The 19,108-nt window shown below is 34.1% G+C and overlaps 4 protein-coding genes across 4 annotated transcripts; 1 reads left to right on the forward strand and 3 right to left on the reverse strand.

Moving 5' to 3' along the window:
• Positions 1-2,434: 2,434 nt before the first annotated feature.
• Positions 2,435-2,983, reverse strand: LOC110095550. The gene has a single exon (XM_020821142.2). It carries the CDS (start codon positions 2,981-2,983, stop codon positions 2,435-2,437), a length of 549 nt encoding a protein of 182 aa, XP_020676801.1.
• A 5,698-nt stretch (positions 2,984-8,681) lies between these two features.
• LOC110095555 lies at positions 8,682-12,221 on the forward strand. The gene is made up of 4 exons (XM_020821146.2): positions 8,682-8,839; positions 9,419-9,717; positions 10,679-10,915; positions 11,857-12,221. Exons 2-4 carry the CDS (start codon positions 9,472-9,474, stop codon positions 12,121-12,123), a joined length of 750 nt encoding a protein of 249 aa, XP_020676805.2. The 5' UTR covers positions 8,682-8,839; positions 9,419-9,471; the 3' UTR covers positions 12,124-12,221.
• Positions 12,222-14,903: 2,682 nt separating this feature from the next.
• Positions 14,904-15,813, reverse strand: LOC110095586 (polygalacturonase-like). Its single transcript, XM_020821188.2, has one exon. It carries the CDS (start codon positions 15,776-15,778, stop codon positions 15,224-15,226), a length of 555 nt encoding a protein of 184 aa, XP_020676847.1. The 5' UTR covers positions 15,779-15,813; the 3' UTR covers positions 14,904-15,223.
• A 683-nt stretch (positions 15,814-16,496) lies between these two features.
• Positions 16,497-17,127, reverse strand: LOC110095587 (polygalacturonase-like). The gene has a single exon (XM_020821189.2). It carries the CDS (start codon positions 16,992-16,994, stop codon positions 16,518-16,520), a length of 477 nt encoding a protein of 158 aa, XP_020676848.1. The 5' UTR covers positions 16,995-17,127; the 3' UTR covers positions 16,497-16,517.
• Between the last annotated feature and the right edge of the window lie 1,981 nt (positions 17,128-19,108).

A 19,108-nucleotide genomic window follows, 5' to 3' on the forward strand; every position in this document is an offset into this window, starting at 1 on the left:
CTTTATACGCGTGTTTAGCTAAAATTATGTCATTTGGCCTAATTAATTATGGCCTAAGATCTAGTAAATTAGTATAATTAGCATGCTTAATGAGCTTCACGTGGAAATCTCTTTTCCTTTTTTTTTTTTTTCGGTTGATTCAATGCTGTAAGCTCCCCTTTTTGTTTTCTGAAGATATTATATTGAGGCAACGCTGCTGTCTTTGGAATGTCAGCACATGCAGCACGCAATTAAGCAAAGTCCTTAACGATTGAGTTCTTTTTTGTTAAAAACTATTGTTTCGTTTGGAACAGTTTTTCATAATATTTTGAAGTAGCTTTATAAAGAAATTTTTCACACAAAAAAAATTTTGTATTAAAAAATTATTTTAAAAAACAACAATAAAGCTATTCCAAAAGAAGCCTATGATTTAGGCTTCGTTTGGGACGGCTTTTTTATTGATTTCTAAAACGGAGTTTTAGTACAAATTTTTTCATTTTTTTATTAAAACTTTGTTTTAGAAAGCAGTAAAAAAATCTTCCCAAACGAAGCCTTAGTTTGAGACAATATTTTTGTTACTTTCTAAAACGGTTTTGTATTACTAAAAATTTTTGAATTAAAAGTTTTTAGCAAGAAAGGTGTCCCAAACGGAGCCCATATTTATTTGATTGAGATTAGGTTAGCCCTTTTTTTTTTTTAAAGAAAAAGAAGAGAGGAATAATAAGAAAATTATTTTTAATAATGAGAAAAATATTTAAAGATTTCTAAAATAGCAACTGAATATTGTATAAAAGGAATGCAATATATTTGATATGTTTAGATTTATTTAGATAAATGTAAACTAAATGTAGGTGATTAATTTTTTTTTTTATTTGGTTCGAAGTAAAATGAATGCAATCTAAAACTTAAAAATCATGGTGAATAGCGAGAGTGGTGAATGAGTAGCGGGTAGCCAACATTTGAGAGCAATGTTAGCTTGCGGTGCATTTTGGAATTCAACCAAAAATAATGGGTTCTTACTTCATCAAAAAGGAACCACAATGAATTTAGAATTCATCAAAATTTTACTCAACTTTTCTTTTTTATCAAACCAAGATCCAAAATTTCTAAAACCTTTATATTTAAAATACTTTAGACTCACTTTTTATCAAACCAAATAACCTCTAAGCAAAATGCCATCTAATTATGTTGCTTATTTTAGATATTGCAAGCTAACTCAACTCAATTCGAGCTTAGCTCAATTAAAGTTGATCGTGGTTATCTTAGAGACAATCTTTAGGCCTTCTTAAGGCTTCATTTGGGATAATTTTTGTACTGCTTTTTAAAGTATGTTTTTAGTACGAAAAAATTTTTGAACTATAATTTTTTGTACTAAAAAGTATATTAGTATAAGTCAAAAATCATTGTCTTAAAATCTTTGATTTCCTATCAATTTTTTAAAACCGTCAAAATGAAAATCTTATAAAGAGCCTCTAATCATTAGTTGGAATGGAAGGGGCTTCATATCATCTTCACAATCCTTCTATTTTTTTCTATCCTGAAATAACAAATTTAATTCCATTTCAATGTAGAATCATATAAAATTAAATTTCATGTTCAGAATTTCATGAAATTGCATGAAATGCTATGGGAGAACATTGGAAATGTGCCTCTTAAGCTAAGGAAAAGTGATTAAGATGAGTATAAAAGTGATTACTATATCTCCCTGGCCATGTTTTTTTGCCGTCACTGAAAGATTGATGCACAGTGAAGAAGTTGATGCAATTTCCAGACTGAAACATATATTTTAAAATATAGAGATTTTGTTTTCACTTATTTTAAATATGAAGAAGAGGTTGAAGTCATATATATAATTACATTATTTTCATTTGAGAAAGAGAATTTATAGAGCTTTTACCCAATGTTTGATTTCTAAAATTCTATCGCTTTCCTCATTGTTTTCACACTATTACTTATACAACAATAACAAAAACAGAAACCCAACTCTTTAAAACACAGAGTATTTGAGCCATTCACATACTAAGAACTAAAATCTTCCACTAACAAAATCTCACTACGAAATGTACTGAAAAAGAAGACAACTTGTTCAAATAACATAGTCTGTGCCTCATTCTTAACATCAGGGAATTTATTCAGTACAGGATTTCTGTTCTTAATTAGCCTTGTCATTACCCTTTCTTCTCCTAATTAGTTCATTTTATCATCTATTGATAAAAAAAGAGAGGAAGAGGGCTAAAAAATTTCACCAAAACATCTAAAATCAGAGCTGAAGAACCAAATATATGTATTCTGAAAGAAGTCATTACACCAATATAGCCAAAGTTCTCATAGCAAACAATAGAACAAATTCAAAAGAACACAATTAAACAAACCAAGCGACAAAATCCAAATCTTCTCCCAGTACATATCAAACAAACCTCTAAATCACTGTCTTCTTGTTCAAATCAAAACAAAATCAAACCTGAAAAGGCCAAGGCCAGTTCTTCATTTCCTCATCACTCTGCACTTTGGCATTCCTTCTTCCACAATCTCCATCCACATATGCATAATACCTTAGCACAAAAGCCAGAGCCAGAACAACCCACTCCAAGCAGAAGATCGCCACTCCGAGGCCACCCACCATTCTCAATATGATCTCTCCATCATCCACCCTCACATAAGACCTGAGCCCGCCGAGAAGAAATTCTGATGTTCTCGAAAAGACGAGAATAGCCACAGCGCCTTGCAAGATGGCGGTGAGCACTGTGGCCACCATGTGGGTGCCATACCACTTGTTGGAGGTTGAGTTAGCAGCGGCACAGCCGGAGATGGCACCAGCGATGGTGAGGGCTTGGAGGAGTATGAGAAGGAAGCCAATGGCCGAGGGGATCAGGCGGAGTGAGAGAGTGAGGAAGATGCAGCTCGAGGCGGCACCGAGGAGGATGTAGTTTGACAGGAGGAAGATCTTGTGCGTGCGGTAGTGAGCGGCGCTCATGTCTGACGAAGCTGTAGAGGATAACCCCATGGAATAGAGAGAGATCGCGGTGCTCTTGAAAAAGCGGATTGAGCAATATGACTAAAAGTTGTCAGAACTGGAGAAGAAAAGAAGAAGATTGAGAGTGAGAGTGAAACGGTGGAGAATTTGCAGATGGAGCGTGAGAGGTGAGGTATTTGAAGGCAAGGGAAAGAGGAAAAAGAAAATAAAGATCGAAACTTGACCGTTGGGGTTAGATGGGACAGCACATTTGCAACGGCTAGTTTTGAAACCATGTTTTTAAATTGGAATGGTAACGGTCGTTTTACTCGAATTAATATCCAATTTAGATTTAAAAAATCCGTTAAAAATTCAAATTTGGTTCATTTAACTGAATAAAATTAAAAATTATCTAATAAAAAAACTAATCTTATCATTTGATGAAAATGAAATAAATTTTGGTATCATTTAATAATGTAAAGCTTTTTTATATATACAGAATAAAGCTTTTTTTTTTTTTTTCTCCATGTGATAGAGTCGTTTGGTTTGTATGGTGGATATGCTAAGGTCCATTAGCCATAGATGGTGAGGATTTGGTAGGGGTGCCAAAATGATTTTTCGGATTTAGTTCTAGTCAAATATGAAACTGATCTGCCTTCAACTAATCCAAACTAAATCTGATTTGATTAGACAAATTGGTCAGAAATTCAGACCCATAACAGACTTGTTGGGTTATCGGGTTGACCAAACTCGATCCGCTAACCAACGTGTGCGACACGCAAGCTTCGAGCTCGGGTCGTGTGCTGGACTACGTGAGAACGACTGCGGGCAAGGTCGAGTGTGAAAGTGCACGACTGTGCGAGGGCAGGACCACGCAATTGTGTGACTGCACTGGTGCTAGTGAGGTTGCATCGTTGTGAGTGCCTACACAATTGCAAGGATTTGGTGCGAGCGTAATTGCTTCAGTTCTGCACAAGGAGCTTGCGCGGGGCTGACTAGTGAGATCGGACGGGGACTGGTTAAATCCGTGTCAAATTCGAGTTAGTTGGTTGACTTAAATCCAACCCAATTTTTTAAACAGGTCAAAAAATTGGAACTTGAATCCAACCCATTTATTAGACTGCTCGACCCGAACTTGCATTTTCTGAGTCGGGTTATCGAGTCGGCTCAATAATTGACACCCTAGAATTGTAGAGGACATAGTCGGCAAAAATTCAAATAACAGCTTTTTTCATTTATTTTACATGTGAAATAAAACCATTAAGTTTTAGAAATTTATTTATTGGCTATACTCAATTTGAGGACAAAATTTAAGAGGGAGCTTAATTATTATTATCTTCTTAAGTAAAAGGAATATCATTAAAATTAAATTTAAAAGTGGGAATTAAAAAAAATGTAAAACTATTTTACATTTTCTATTAAAACAGGAATTTTTTTTTTGGGACATTTAGGCCATTTAAGGCAAACTCACACACACAACGCATACACATAGACTCGAACCTTGGACCTCTTAGTTGGAAGCCTAAGCTCTCAACCAATAGGCCAAGGAGAGTTGTGTATTAAAACGGGAATTAATTTCTAAGAATAACTACAAAACCAAGAAAATAAAAGAATGTTTTATTATCTGTTTTAGGTAAAAGTTTAAAAACATATATATAATAAAATGTAAATTATTATTTCAACTTAATCATAATAAAAATAATTTATAATTTCAATATTTTCCTTTTTGCTTTTTTTACTCAAAAAAGAAAAAAATAATTAACACCTTAAAATTTATCCTCAATTTAAATATTATCATTAAATTTAAACTAAATTCAACATGGAATAAAATTTATTGTTTTAAAAGTTTTTATTTTTATTTAATTGATTTCTTTAAGCAATCAAATGCCCCCTAAAATTCTTTATATTATAAATTCTAAACTAGAGGATCCCTCCTTTAGGTCGTACGTAGAACGTCATCCGGAGACCAACCAAAATAGTCACGTCAGCGGTACCGAGTAGTACCGAGCCACGGAACTGAGAACATGGGTGATGTGGTGCATTCTGGTTGGTCTCCTGCGGCGTTCAGCTTCCGCACAGAATCCTTTAGGTCGGGCTCTCCGGCTAAATATCTTAGCAGTGAGTTGTTTTAAATATATGGAAGAAATAGCATAAAGTTACATACGTGTAATAGTTTTCAAGATTTAACAGGATTTAATAGTTATCTTGCCAAATAGTTTTCAAGATTTAACACTCACGATTTAATAAATCAGAATTTAGTGGCCAAACAATCCTTGAGAGTGTTAAATCCTAATTCATAAAAATTGTTTGACAATGCTATTCAAGATTTAAGGTTGTTAAATCATATGATATTTGTGTTTTAAATTTGAGTTACTTATTGATTTTAGTTTTAATTAACATCAATAAGTAATAATTATAAATAATATAATTAGAAGTTAATTTAATTATTCAATAATTTAACTAATAATTTAATTACTAATTATTTATTTAGACGTTATTTTAATAAATATTTTAGCAGTAATTATCTAATGAAGTGTTTAATTATTATTTGAAATAATTATGCATTTAATTATCATTTACACTACTAAATATTTTAATAAAAAAATAATTACTAATAATAATTATAATTATCTTTTTTGTTGGGAAAACTAGGGCCAATCATGAAAAGAACCCCAGTGAGAAATTTTTATCAAAGTAGCATTTTTTAATAAGCCTGCAAATCAAATCAACAAATTAATGATTATTCTCAAACTTTCTTCTATTTCTCTCTTTCCAAATGAAGTATATATAATAACAAGCAATCATGAAATAAAAAATTTTAATATTTGATTCTATGTTAAAAGAAAAAATAAATTTCAACTGCTGAATACATTAGGTCTAAGCATAAAAAAATTTAATCTCAAAAGAATTTTAAAAATAACCCAAACAAAGAATCACACTCAAAGAATTCTTATAAAAGTCAGAAGTAAATGCATCAGGGCCAGGAGTTAAAGAAGGATCAGAAAAAACAACATTCTTAATCTCTTCTATAGAAACTGGAATAATAAAGGAAGAAATAAGAATATCAGGAATAACATTATCAATCGGAATATTATTAGAATAGGCTAAAGCCAATTTAAAAGAATAAAAAATGTTGCACAAAAGCTTCAGAAATGCCCCTAAGATCCGAGACAATCTCGTTAGAAGAAAAAATTGCCTTTGTCCTATTAATGTTTTGTCTGCAACGAATTTTATAATAAAGAAAATCCAAATCATCTTCTCCACAAGACAACCATTTAGCTTTTTTTACTTTGAATAATCCAAGAAGACCATAAAGACATTAAAGTTAAGAAGGCCATTAACATCTTTTAAAGCTAAGTTGAGATTATGATCCAAAGGATCTCTTTGAATCTAATTAAACAAAAAACCATGTTATTTTGGAAGAGTCTCTATAATAATAGAGACATATTTAGAAGAAGCTCATGACTGTTTCTTGATGATACTTTTAAGATTACTCAATTTGAAATAAAGATCATTAAAAGGATTTCCAACAGAAGACTTAACAAAAACCTCAATAAGTAAATCTCAAATTTTAGACCTTTTCCACCAAAAAAATTTAAAAAGAAATCTATTACACATAAAAGCCCTATTTTTATTACAAACAATAAGAGGAGAATGATCAAAACAATTGAAATTTTTCACTAAATAATAAGAAAAATGATAGGGTTTTATACTAAAAATAAGATTATTAAACTCCCATAATTTAAAACTAGGAAGAAAGTTACCACTAGCTTTTTATTTGCAAATCTACAACAATTATAATCTCTTAATAAAATCCAAGGAGAAGAAATATTAGAAGCTAAATCTAGAATATCCTTCTAGAGATTATTTCTTTCAGCAGCCCAATTAGAAGCATAAATTACGATAATAGTATTAATAATAATAGAAGAAGAACGAATCTTTAATGAACCATGAATGAGTTGACTAATAGTAAGAATATTAGTAAAATAAATCCTACCAACATTAGAAAAATAAAAATTATGACAACTATCTTCTTGCTGAAAAAACTCATGCTTAGCATCAAATCAAGGATCATCAACTTTATCTTAGCTTTAAGAATATAAAAGAAATTCACATCAAAATTTCCAACAAGATCTTTACAAGCATTAACTCTGTCCAAATTATTAAAGCCTCTAACATTCCAGAAAATAATATTAGCAAAATTCATTAATGCTTAATGTTCAAAATTGTAGCCTTCTTGGCCTTTTTGGATATAGTACATGTACTAGAGGCTAATGAAACTTTAAAAACAGATTGTTCATTAACAAGATCATTAGAAGAAGACTCTCTCTTATTATATAAAGCAATTACAGATTCACCTTCCTTTTTCTCAGCAAAGGAGCCCTTCATGGTTTGCAATACCTGAAACTTATAATGAATATTAAAATCTTTAATAGAAATAGACAAAGATGAAATAATATGAGAAGCAGATAAAACAATAGAAGAATTTACTAAAGAATCAGAAGGAAGATTGTCTGTTGAAGAATTTAAATTTGATAAAACATCTTTAATACTAGTAGATGAAACTTCCACATTTATTAAATTAATTGCATTCGAAAAAAACACCGGAAGTCCTTAAATTACTAGTTCCAAAAACAAATTTTGTTAAAACTCATCTAAATCCCGAGAAGAGTGAGAAATTCTCGAAAAGGGATCATAATGAGATTTTGCATTAGTTTTAGATTGAGGATACAATTGTGGTTTAATTTGAGTTTGAGAATGAGAATGTTGAGAAGGATGCAAAGGATGCGAAGCCCTACTTCCAAACCTTGCTATCCCTACTTCCTTTACTAGGCTCCAATTTATCCTTAGAAACTTGGGGTTTTGTAGGACACAAAGAAGAGGGGTTAACAATAGAACCTCAACCCATACATGGAAAAGGCTTTCAAACATAAACAACTTTTAAAGGGAAAATATTATCAATAACAGAAATATTAACTTCATCAAGCAGAATAGATTATTTATTGAATGAAACACAAACCCGAGCGAAAGTAAGTCTAGCTTGCTCTGCTGTTAGGGAATCTGCAGCAATAGGAATCCCAATCAGACTCGCAATCTTCGAAAGCCCCTTAAGCGTCCACCTGACTAAAGGAAGATTAAAAATATTTATCCAAAGAGAAATAGAAACAAATTCTTCACGTTTTGGTCGAAATAATTTTTAATAATAAAAGGCTTTTCAAAAAAGAACCAAAGTCCTACCGACCAAATTAAATCATAATCCTCAAGTCAAGAAAACATCATTAAAAAAATCCTTCATTATAACAGAAGTAAAGTAAGTTTACCTTTTAATTTCTAGGTCCTAAGCATAGCAGTTTTCAAAGCTTTAAAGTAAAGTCTCTTATACAAAGAATATCCTACCACTGTCATTTCCCATTTTTTAGAGGCAGCCGAAATATATTCTTCAGAAAGAGAATAAGATTATCAGCAGAAGAAACAAAAGAAATAGAAAATTGTTTTGGGGAAGATTGTCTTGCAATCAATAACCCGTTCCAAGCCTTTATGCCCGACAGGGACTTTCCGGATGAAAAATTTGGATCCATAAGTGATTTAGGCGGAGAAAAATTAGTAGAAAGATCCATGCATGACAAGAAAAGAAGAGGAAGGCCCACTCAACAAAAGAAAAAAAAAATGACAAAGAACCACCTAGGGTTTGTAAGAAACCCTAATTGCTCTCATCCCTAATTATCTAATTAAGCAGTTAAATGTTTTATTACTAATTAATTATTAAATAAATATTTACATCTGTAATATCTAATTAGTTTCCTCTTCATTTCTTCGTTGCTGTTTGCTTAACGTGAAGCTTCTCCGCCTCGGACGACGACGTTGTTGCTGTCGGATTGGAAGTTGCTACAGGAGCTCGCCGCGAAGGTAACGATAATTCTCCCCTTTCCTCGCTTCTTCGTTTAAATCTTTAAATCCACCAAAAAATCGGATTCTTGAATTCAGGGATTTAGGGCAAAAATGGCGAAAATGCCGTGATGTGCAGCTAATACTTACCGGAAGATTTAGTTTTTGCATTTTTTGGCGTTTGGCTGGATTTAGCTCAAATCTTGCCTAAATCCGGCCTAAATCCTGCTTCCAAACAGTCCTTTAGTTGTTGTAGCTCGTCGTCAGCAATTTAGGATTTCAATATTGTTTTGTTTAGATTGTGCTTCTAGCGTAGACAGTCTTTGGAAGGTGTCCTGTATAATTTCCCGAAGCCCAAATAGCTTTTGTTCGACTCTGTCTAGTTGTTCCAACACTGAACAAATTTCATCGGCATTGTCCTTAAGCGGCTTTTCATCAAATACCTTGCCGGCAACCTACAGTTGATCGCACTTGAGCTACATTGCAACAATAGAATTCCATATGATGAGAATAAATTATTGTTCTGTAGGCAGTAATGTGCTGTTTGCACTTTATAAATTAGGCTTTGCTTATCCTGATCATTTTTTGTGCTAATTACAGTTTGATGCTCGAGTCAACATACTTCTGTTAATTGCCATAAGATCTGACAAGGGATGAGCTGCACACATAGTAATGTATTCAACACCACTTTGAAACTTAGCATCCCTGCTACAAGGCTTAGCCGAACCTGCTCTGTATCTCGGGTTTCGTTTCTTCATGTGGCAACTTCATGTATTTCTCCAACTCAAACATTCAAACATCATAAAATGCCAAGTATTGTTCACAGTTTTCCAAAGCGCAAAGCTTGCGCTCCAATATGCTTGTTTGGAGGGCAAGGGAACTCAAGGGGTGAAAACAAGGTAATTGGCACAGCTAAAGCTAATTGTCTTGTTTGTGGTGTATCTTTGATGTGCATCTTCTTTACCTCAACTTCTTTCTCTATTAGGTCAATAGTAGTAGGGGGTATTTTACATGCATGCCATTAAGTTCTTTTGTATTTACATATTTGCTACCTAAATCATTATATATTTTTTATATAATGCCTTGATCTTTAAATAACATGAGAAATATTATTAATTTTAGCTTTTCTAAAGTGAAATACATGTTTTCATGCATTTATTTATTGACATTTAGATGTTAGGGTATTATATAGGTAAATAGAAAAGTTTAGACATTACATATAGAAATACATTAGGATTTAATGATATGCATGTAAATCTCCTATGGTAGTATTATACCATTACATTTGTCAACCCAATTATGAGATATTTTTGTTCCATTTTTACATGAATTATATGTTATTAGAGATGCTTTCTCAATATGTTTGGCAAATTATTTTTCCAATTGGTCATTTCAGTAAACAACAATAAATGTTTATCTCACTATATGGGGCCAGTTACATGAATTTGTTTTTCTACATTTTGTCCTATTAAGAGTCAAATTCTAATTTAAAAGTCATTTTAATACTTAATATGTAAATCTTTAACTTAATTATGAGATTTGTTTTTTTAATTTCAGTTTTAAATGAATATGTTTGGGGAGATACTTTCTCAAGCTTATTTGCAAAATGGTTTTCGAATTATCAGTTTCAGAAAACAAGAACCATATTAAGTAAAACTTTAACTTGTATTCTAAGCTGAATTCTTTAAGCTTACTCATCCCTGTGCCAATAAGAACAAAATTTTTGTTTGAATTTGGTTTGAGCAACGGAAATAGAGCACATGGTACCATTGCAAGCGTGATGGTTGCTTGGTCACCTCATTTTACTATATTAAAAGCTTCCTTGGGTTAGTTATTGCGTAATTTTTCCGACCATTGCAGTCTTTTTCATGGGATTCACTGAAGGATGCTTTGAAAGGCTTGAGAAAGGAAAAAACAATCCAAGAAATGTTAAGAGATCAGATGCGAAAAGGAGAATTTGGCGGTGACAGTGGTGATGGAAATCCTCCTGGAAGAGGTGGTGGTGGCGGCTCTGATGGTACAGAAGATGAAGGTTTTGCTGGAGTTTTAGATGAGACATTGCAAGTGGTTCTGGCCACCATTGCCTTCCTGTTTGTGGTACCTTTCTCAAACACTTTTTCCTTATGGCATTCATTACTAATGTTTACTAAATTTGGAACCATCCTTATTGCTATGTTGAGCATGCTATCATATCATGAATATGATAAGATCCCATTATTGGGATCACAAAGAACGGCATATTCGAGAATAACAACTCAAAACATTGGGTGGGCGGAGAAGGCATTAGAATGATAGACGACGACAACAACAACAACATCAAATCTTTGTCTCACTACATGGGGTTGGCTACATGAATCTTTTTTCTTCATTGTGTCCTGTTAAAAGTCAAATTCTCATTTAAATATAATAAAGAAAGATCATTTTTAATATTTTCTAACCAAGTCTTTTTAAGTCTACCCCCACTAGAGAGTATTTATAAATTCCAAAGACGTCCTAACCCATTAACTTTCTATTAGCTATCAAGCACTAACACAACTTAAGCTACCCATTAAAATTATTAAACTTCTAACCCATTTAATTCATTATAAAACCCTATCAATTAGTATTGCTCTACATGAATGACCGTTACAAGTAGTTCATCTTCAAAAGCTTTGAATTTTGTATTGTTCTTGATGGAAATCATTGCTAGGCAAGGGATAACCAGCGGTTTTAGTTCGCCGGTGATTATAGTTTATTGGCAACTCTAAAAATTAGGCGAGGAACGAGAAAGAGATCAGAACTCTGATTGGGAGGAATTTTTATTCTTTGCGGAGTACGAATGTCGTCCAAAGACCAACAAAAATGCCCCACGTCACCCAAAAGTGTACCGTGCTCGGTACCAAGCGCGGACCGGACGGTTCGCCCGTCCAGTGTCCGCACAAAATAATCTCTCGATTGGGAGAAGCTCATCTTATTCTTTCATTTCATGACTCAGAAAAATATGCTAGTCTATCCTCAAAGATTTATGGATTGATCAGTAATTTCTTTTGCTGATGCAGTATATGAACATAATCAAAGGTGCAGAACTAACCAAGCTTGCGAGGGACTACATCAAATATCTTTTAGGTGGTGTGCCTACCATGAGATTGAAGCGAGTCATGGATAAATGGAAGAGGGCTTTTGAAAAACTTTCGTGGACAGAAGAGGAGAGTGAGGACTGGTTGGTTCGAAAGATTGTGATGACTCCGACATGGTGGCACAGGCCTGAGGAAATTGTGCGCGTTATGAAGAGAAAGATGATAGAATCGAGATCAGGAGGAGCATAGGCAAGCTGTTGCATTTCTCTCTTTCCAAGTTGTTGATTTCATTCTCTGTAAGTTTAAACTTTTATTTCAACTCCATGAAGGAATCTCAAGTTTAATCCTTTTTTTTTTTTTTTTTTGAAGGGTCATTTGTACTCATTCATAAGCTGTTTTATGCTTGGATGCTGGGAATGCAAGCAGAAGGTAATCATTAGGAGTTGAAAAATGTTTCATTTTTTGTTTTAGGTTTTATTTGGGATGGCAATTTTCTAGTAAAAATTTTATTTTTTTACAAAAAGCTGCTTTATGAAACTGTAAGAAAGCCGTTTCAAATGAAGCCTTAGATAGGATAAATTATTACATGCGGACACCAGACGTAGAGTTATATTCAGATTCCAATGAAAATATGACGCGTGGACTAGTGTATTACTGGGTATTAGTGTGTATTGGTATGTATTAAAATAAATTATATTTATCTTGTTAACTAATGAGCTGGTTTGTTTAAAAAATATTAAAATAAAATATATTTAAATTATATTACGATTCAAGATTTCAAATACAAAATTATTGAAAATGTTTAAAATTTATATTCATTTTCTTATACGAAGTGATTCTTTTTTTTTTTTAATAATTTTTTATTTCTTTTATCATTTTATTATAACAATTGTTTAAGTCATAATTACTTTCTTTTTTTCATAATAAATGAGTTGGCTTGTGAGCAGAAACTCATTGAATAAAACTCGAGCTCAAGCTCGATTAATTAATCAAGTTCAAGTTAGTGTACACCTTTATGTGGAATCAATTAAAATGTATCTTGCCATAGTGAGCAAATAGCAATCGACTTTTCAAATTATAAATAATTTATTATACTTTCATTGTATTATAAGTAAATAAAAGTAAAACATAACCACACTAAGAAAGGCATTCAATTTCATATATATCATTGCCGTTTTAGACTCCTAACTATCTTAAATAAGTCAACGCTTTAATTAAGATTTTATTTGGGACATTTTTTTATTGTTTTAAAATAGTTTTCTTAAGGTCAAAATTTTTAAATTCAAAAAATTTTGATATTAAAAAGTTCTTTTAGAAAATAATACAAAAATCATCCCCATTAAGTTTAATGTTTTGTTTGGGACAATTTTAGATCACTATTTTTTTTTTTTTCAAGAAATTTTTCCACTACAAAACCACTTTACAAACAGCAAGATATCTGCTCCCTAAGGCTTCGTTTGAGACGGCTTCTTTGTTGCTTCTTAAAGCAGTTTTCTAGTACAAAAATTATACTAGAAAGCTGCTTTAAGAAGCAACAAAAAAGTTGCCCCAAGCAAAAAAGTTGCCCCAAGCAAAGCCTGAGACGGCTTTTTTCTTGCTTCTTAAAACAGTTTTTAAGAAAGCTGTTTCAAACGAACCCCAAATCAGATGGTGCCATCTTCTCAATCAATGATAATTTTATAGTATAAAACCATCATACTAATTGTGTTTGGGATAGCTAGAATTATGGCGATCCAATTAACTTATTAATTATTATTTTTATGAACCGTCCCAAAGGCAACTTCTACAATCTTGGACGATCTAAAAACTCCTGCAATTTTGTTATCATCTCTCAAGACATTAATTTTTCTTGCAATGCTAAAGTTACAACAATGGTAATTTAAATTCCTAAATTTTAGGCTTCGTTTGGAACAACTTTAGAGATTTTTGTGCTAAAAAATAGCTTTACAAAATAGTAAGGAGGTCATCTCAAATAAAGTCCTAGGCTTCGTTTGAGACGGCTTTTTTCCTGCTTCTTAAAGCAGCTTTCTAGTACAAAATTTTTATTTTTTGTACTAGAAAGCCGCTTTTAGAAGCAGTAAGAAAGTCGTCCCAAACGAAGTGACTGTTTTTTTATTGTGAAATTTTTAATTTTTGAACTAAAAAGTTGCTTTAAAAAGTAATAAGAAAGCTGCCCAAACGAAACCTTAGCCTCTTCTTGCACTTTATATTATTGGAAACAATTTATGTCATGAATTTAAGATCAAATTTTAATCATTATAAATCTCAAAATCATGAAGGGGGTGCTTGATGAAAAAATGAGTGTAAAATATTTTAAAAGTAAAGAATTTTAGAAATTTTAGTATTTAGTTTGATGAGAAGAGAATGTACAATTAAATTTTGATAATTTCAAAAATCATTACATAGTTCCCTTTTATGTATTCAAAACTCGTTCGATTTTAGCTGACTTTCAAGTAAACTGTAAGCTTACTTTATTTGTGACGTTGTTCGCCACTACCAACCGTTGTCACTACCAGCTGTTACTGACCGCTATTGCCTATCGTGATAGTTGCTACAATTGTCCATCATTATCGTTGTTCGCTTGTTGTTATTACTGTCGTCCTTATAATCAACTGCCATTATTGAACTTTACACTACATCTATTATACTTTAAATCAAAAATAATAATCACTTTAGTTTAATCAATTAACTTAAAAACAATAAAATTAAAATTCAGTCTTCTAAAATTCCAAATAGATAAATAGAATTACATAGAACATCCTCTCTCTCTCTCTATTATTTTGTGTGGAGATCAGACGTAGAATGTCATTCGAAGACCAATCAGAATGCGTCACATCAAAGTAACATGATATTTCTGATTGATCTCCGAACGACATTCAGTATCCGCACAAAATAATTAATTCTCTCTCTCAGAACGTAGCCGGCCAAGCACTTCAAAATATGGCGATTAACCAGCTAGCCGGAGACTTCCCTAATTAACGATAATAATTAACCATAATCTCACTCATAATTACTCTAATCCCAATAATTAAGCCCTAAACCTAATTAATTAAATAAAAATCTCATAGGCAGCTGGGCGGGTTTACTAATCCAGAGCTCCTTCCCTCCACATTTCTACAGAATGACTCGGCCATTCGCCTCTTATTCCCATTATAGCTCAGATTTATACTCGTAAGCTCAATTCCACTGCACGGATTGCTCCGGCTACAATCAAGCTTCACCGCCACCGCCGTCGCCGACGACCCCTTCACGTCTTCGAACAGTACTCCGCTGATCTTTATCCCTGAGCTCTGCAACCAAAATCGATCAATCAACGATTAGTCTTCTCATTCCGCACTAAGCAGTTTATTTACCTATGATATATATACGCACTTACCTGATTAGGGCAATTAGCATTGCCAGGGCAATAATTCTGATCGATAATTATAGGGTTCTGCACATTGTTCATGATGGCGTGCCGGAAAACAATTCCGCTAACAAATCCGTCATATGGATTCGCCCAAGTCTTGATTCGTAAGCCATTCTGTGTTCCTGTGAGGATTACTGAGCTCACCGTCACATTCTGCACTATGGTGTCGCCAGGCGACCCGCCCAAGCTGCCGATGGAGATCCCGTGACCCGGCCCGCATGTGATGTCCTGAACGGAGATGTTGGTGACGCCGGTGCCCAGAGAGATGCAGTCGTCGCCCGTGCGGATGGTGGAGTTGGTGATGCTTACGAGGCTTGACATGTGGACGTGGATTCCATCGGTGTTAGGGCTATCGACCGGCGCGGTTACAGTGGCTCCTTCCACTCTTATTCCTTGGCTGAACATGATTGCGATCTGAAAGTTTTCGCTGTTTTTCACCGTTACTCCACTCAATGTCACGTTCTTCGACTGGCTAATCGTCAATGCCTGAATCATGAATTCATCATCATCAACAACAATGGAGATTACAGTGGAAGGTATTACACACCATGTTCCGAAGCAATTTCCCTCATGATTATGCCATTCATTTTACACTGAAATTAATGCATATCATAATCTCAGTACTAAGTCCATTATGACTCGATTTGCATAAGAACATCTTAGATGTGGTCCATTTTATGTTGAGCTTTGTGTATATCATATGATACACTAATTTAGATTTCATTTGAGATAGTTTTTAGCCACAGTCATCTTCAACTGAACGTTAAATGTATTTTTCGTCCATCAGATGCTCCACCCGAACATCAAAATCGCCACCATTCTTGCTACGTGAACAGTGTGACGTCAATATTAACATGACTTTGTTCACAAATGCCATTTTTTTAGGTTGATACAAGAATTTATCCAAAATATTCTTCTTTTGGATTATGAAATAGAATTTGGCTGAAGATAAATACTATATTTTGAAGTGTAAAGTGAAAAATAAGTTTTTCGGTTGGAAATGTCCTTATAAGAAATTTTTGTGCTACAAAATTCTCATAATAATTAGTGAGAAAGTTATCTCAAATGAAATCTTAGTCTAAATTTATCCTTTTGGAATTTTTGTTATAATATCATAATAATTTTGGATGACATCCATATTGTATTGAGATTAACATACATTTTTTATATCATATGATTTACTGATATGAACACAAACTGGATGACACTTAGATCTGCTATGAGGACATCTTTTTTATAGAAGAAAAGAATAATGGAAGATGACTGTCATTAGAGGTACCGTGGAGCCGGTGGGGCAGCTGCGATTGGCGGCCTTACAGGACCAAAGAGACTGACCGCGAGCGTCAAATGTGGCGGAGTAGAGGGACAGTCCTTCCACGTACTTGAAAGTGATCCACTCGGAGGCGCCGGAGTAAGCAGAGTCTCCGACGATGGTGCCATGAATGAGCCAGCGAATGTTGTTATTCTTGCACGGGCCCTGAAACAAAGCTCGACTGACTAAGAAGTATCCCTTGGGAACGACCAAAGTCGCCGGCTTTTTGTCTCCACAGGCCTTTCCCCATGCGGCCAACAGCGCCGGCGTCGAGTCCCTCCACCCATCGGGCTTCGCGCCGAAGCTCAGTATGTTGTAGGCGGCCATTGTCAGGTTGGTGAAGCAGAGGAGCAGCAGCAGAGGAAGAAAGCTACTGAGCAATTGCAGCGCCATTGTCATTGAAGAAAGCGATATGATGGAATGATTTCAGGTATGTGTGATTATATAACATAGGTAGGAGATGAAGAGAAGGAGATTTATTAGTGTAATTAAGGAGTAATTACAGCATTCAATTTCATATTTTTCATTGCCATTTCAGGCTCTTCATTATCTTATAAAAGTCAATGAATTAATTAAGTTTTAAGTCAGACGCCGCCACATTCTCAATTAATTATAATTTTATAGTATAAAACCATCATTTAATTGTGTTTAAGATAGCTAAAATTATGCCTCCTCAATTAACATTTTAGTAAATTATCATCTAAAAAAACGGTCTCCAACCATTAATATTTTTGGTAATGGCTAAAGTTATGACAATGGGAAGCTAAAACTCCTGAATTTTTGTCACCTGCACTTTACATCAATGGAAAACATTTAGGTCGTGAATTTCAGATCAAATTTTAATTATTATAAATCTCAACATATGTTCAGTATAGGGGATTTTAGGAATTTAGGTGTTTAGTTTAACGAAGAAGGAATGCACATTAACTTGTCAACTATACTCTAAGCCGACTCTGCTATTGCTATTGACTGTCGATACCAACTATTGTTGTTGCCCATCATTGTTGAGCTTCGATATCGACCGCCGATAGCCATCACAATCATCCACCGCCGTAACTCGATGATGCTGCCATTTGCTTGTCATTGTTTGGTGTAACATATTTTCAATATAGGGGATTTCAGGAATTTAGGTGTTTGGTTTAACGAAGAAGGAATGCAGACTAACTTGTCAAGTATAATATAAACCGACTCTGTTGTTGTTGTTGATTTCCGCTACCAACTATTGTCATAGCCCGTAGTCATCAACCGCCGTAACCTGATGATGTTGTTATTTGCTTGTCATTGCTACAGTTGTCATCACTGACCACCGTCGTCGTTCAATTTTAGTACAAGTTATTTGTGTTTTAAACCAAAGAAAAAATTGATCTTATTCATTTATTTTACACTCGTTTAAATAATTTCAAATATATCAACATGATTAATTAATTAAAAATTTCAAAGGCAGCTAGGTGGGATTACAAATCCAGGTGAGAGCTCCTTCGCTCCACAATATATACCTCAGCATTATATTCCTGAGCTTAATTCCACTACACGGTGAAGAACACGATGGCTAAAAGAAAGAGAGCATTTCTTGTATAAAGTGTAAAAGAGAATACTATTTTTCATATCAAGAGTGACAGCCATAGGTCTCTATAAATAGAGAGTAGACAGTACGGTTCAGAGAAAAAGAACCAATCAGGAGAGTACACGTTATCTTCAGTACATAGCATAAACCGAAAATTATAAATGGTAATTTTGTTGTTTTGTTTCTAATACTCCCCCGCAAACTGATGGATCCTGAATGATCGTCAGTTTGTCTCAAAGTTTTTGAAACCTTGGTGTAGATAGCGCCTTTGTGAGGATGTCAGCGACCTGATCGGTTGTACTAATGGGAAGAACGGATATATTGTGATTCTGGATATGATCACGAACGAATTTTTGGTCAATCTATATGTGCTTCGTTCTTGCGTGAAAGACAGGATTGTTTGCAAGTGCTATGGAGGAGGTATTATCACAGTAAATCTTGGTTGGATCGGTCTGAGGAGTACCAAATTCGGATAGCAGGCGACGGATCCAGAGCACATCTGCCGTGAGGGCGGCCAACGCCCGGTACTCCGACTCTGTAGACGATCGAGCAACTGTGTGTTGTTTCTTTACTGTCCAGGAGATGAGAGTATTGCCAAGAAATGAACAATAGCCCGATGTTGATTTTCGTGAATCCGGATCTCCGGCCCAGTCAGCATCTGAAAATGATTGAAGAGTAAGGTCAGTAGCTGAAATGGGAATACCGAATTTAGACGTACCTTTAAGGTAACGAAGTAGGCGCTTGAGAAGATAGATGTGTTTAGGCTGTGGATCATGCATGTGCTGCGACAATTGATTCACACTGTAGGATATATCAGGACGAGTGATTGTAAGGTACTGTAGAGAGCCAGTGAGACTCCTGTATAGATTGCTATTGTGCAGAAATGGTTCCGGATTGAACGAGTCCGGTATTTTTGTGCATGACGGGTTTGCAAGTTCCTTGCAATCCG

Source organism: Dendrobium catenatum, unplaced genomic scaffold (genome assembly GCF_001605985.2).
Source record: "Dendrobium catenatum unplaced genomic scaffold, ASM160598v2 fragScaff_scaffold_1125, whole genome shotgun sequence".
NCBI lineage: Eukaryota > Viridiplantae > Streptophyta > Magnoliopsida > Asparagales > Orchidaceae > Dendrobium > Dendrobium catenatum.

Coding starts and splice junctions, on each gene's coding strand:
- LOC110095550 (XM_020821142.2), bottom strand. CDS start 2,983: ATGGGGTTATCCTCTACAGCTTCGTCAGACATGAGCGCCGCTCACTAC.
- LOC110095555 (XM_020821146.2), top strand. CDS start 9,472: ATGAGCTGCACACATAGTAATGTATTCAACACCACTTTGAAACTTAGC. Junction 9,718..10,678: donor ACTCAAGGGGTGAAAACAAG/GTAATTGGCACA, acceptor CGACCATTGCAG/TCTTTTTCATGGGATTCACT. Junction 10,916..11,856: donor CCATTGCCTTCCTGTTTGTG/GTACCTTTCTCA, acceptor TTGCTGATGCAG/TATATGAACATAATCAAAGG.
- LOC110095586 (XM_020821188.2), bottom strand. CDS start 15,778: ATGATTCAGGCATTGACGATTAGCCAGTCGAAGAACGTGACATTGAGT.
- LOC110095587 (XM_020821189.2), bottom strand. CDS start 16,994: ATGACAATGGCGCTGCAATTGCTCAGTAGCTTTCTTCCTCTGCTGCTG.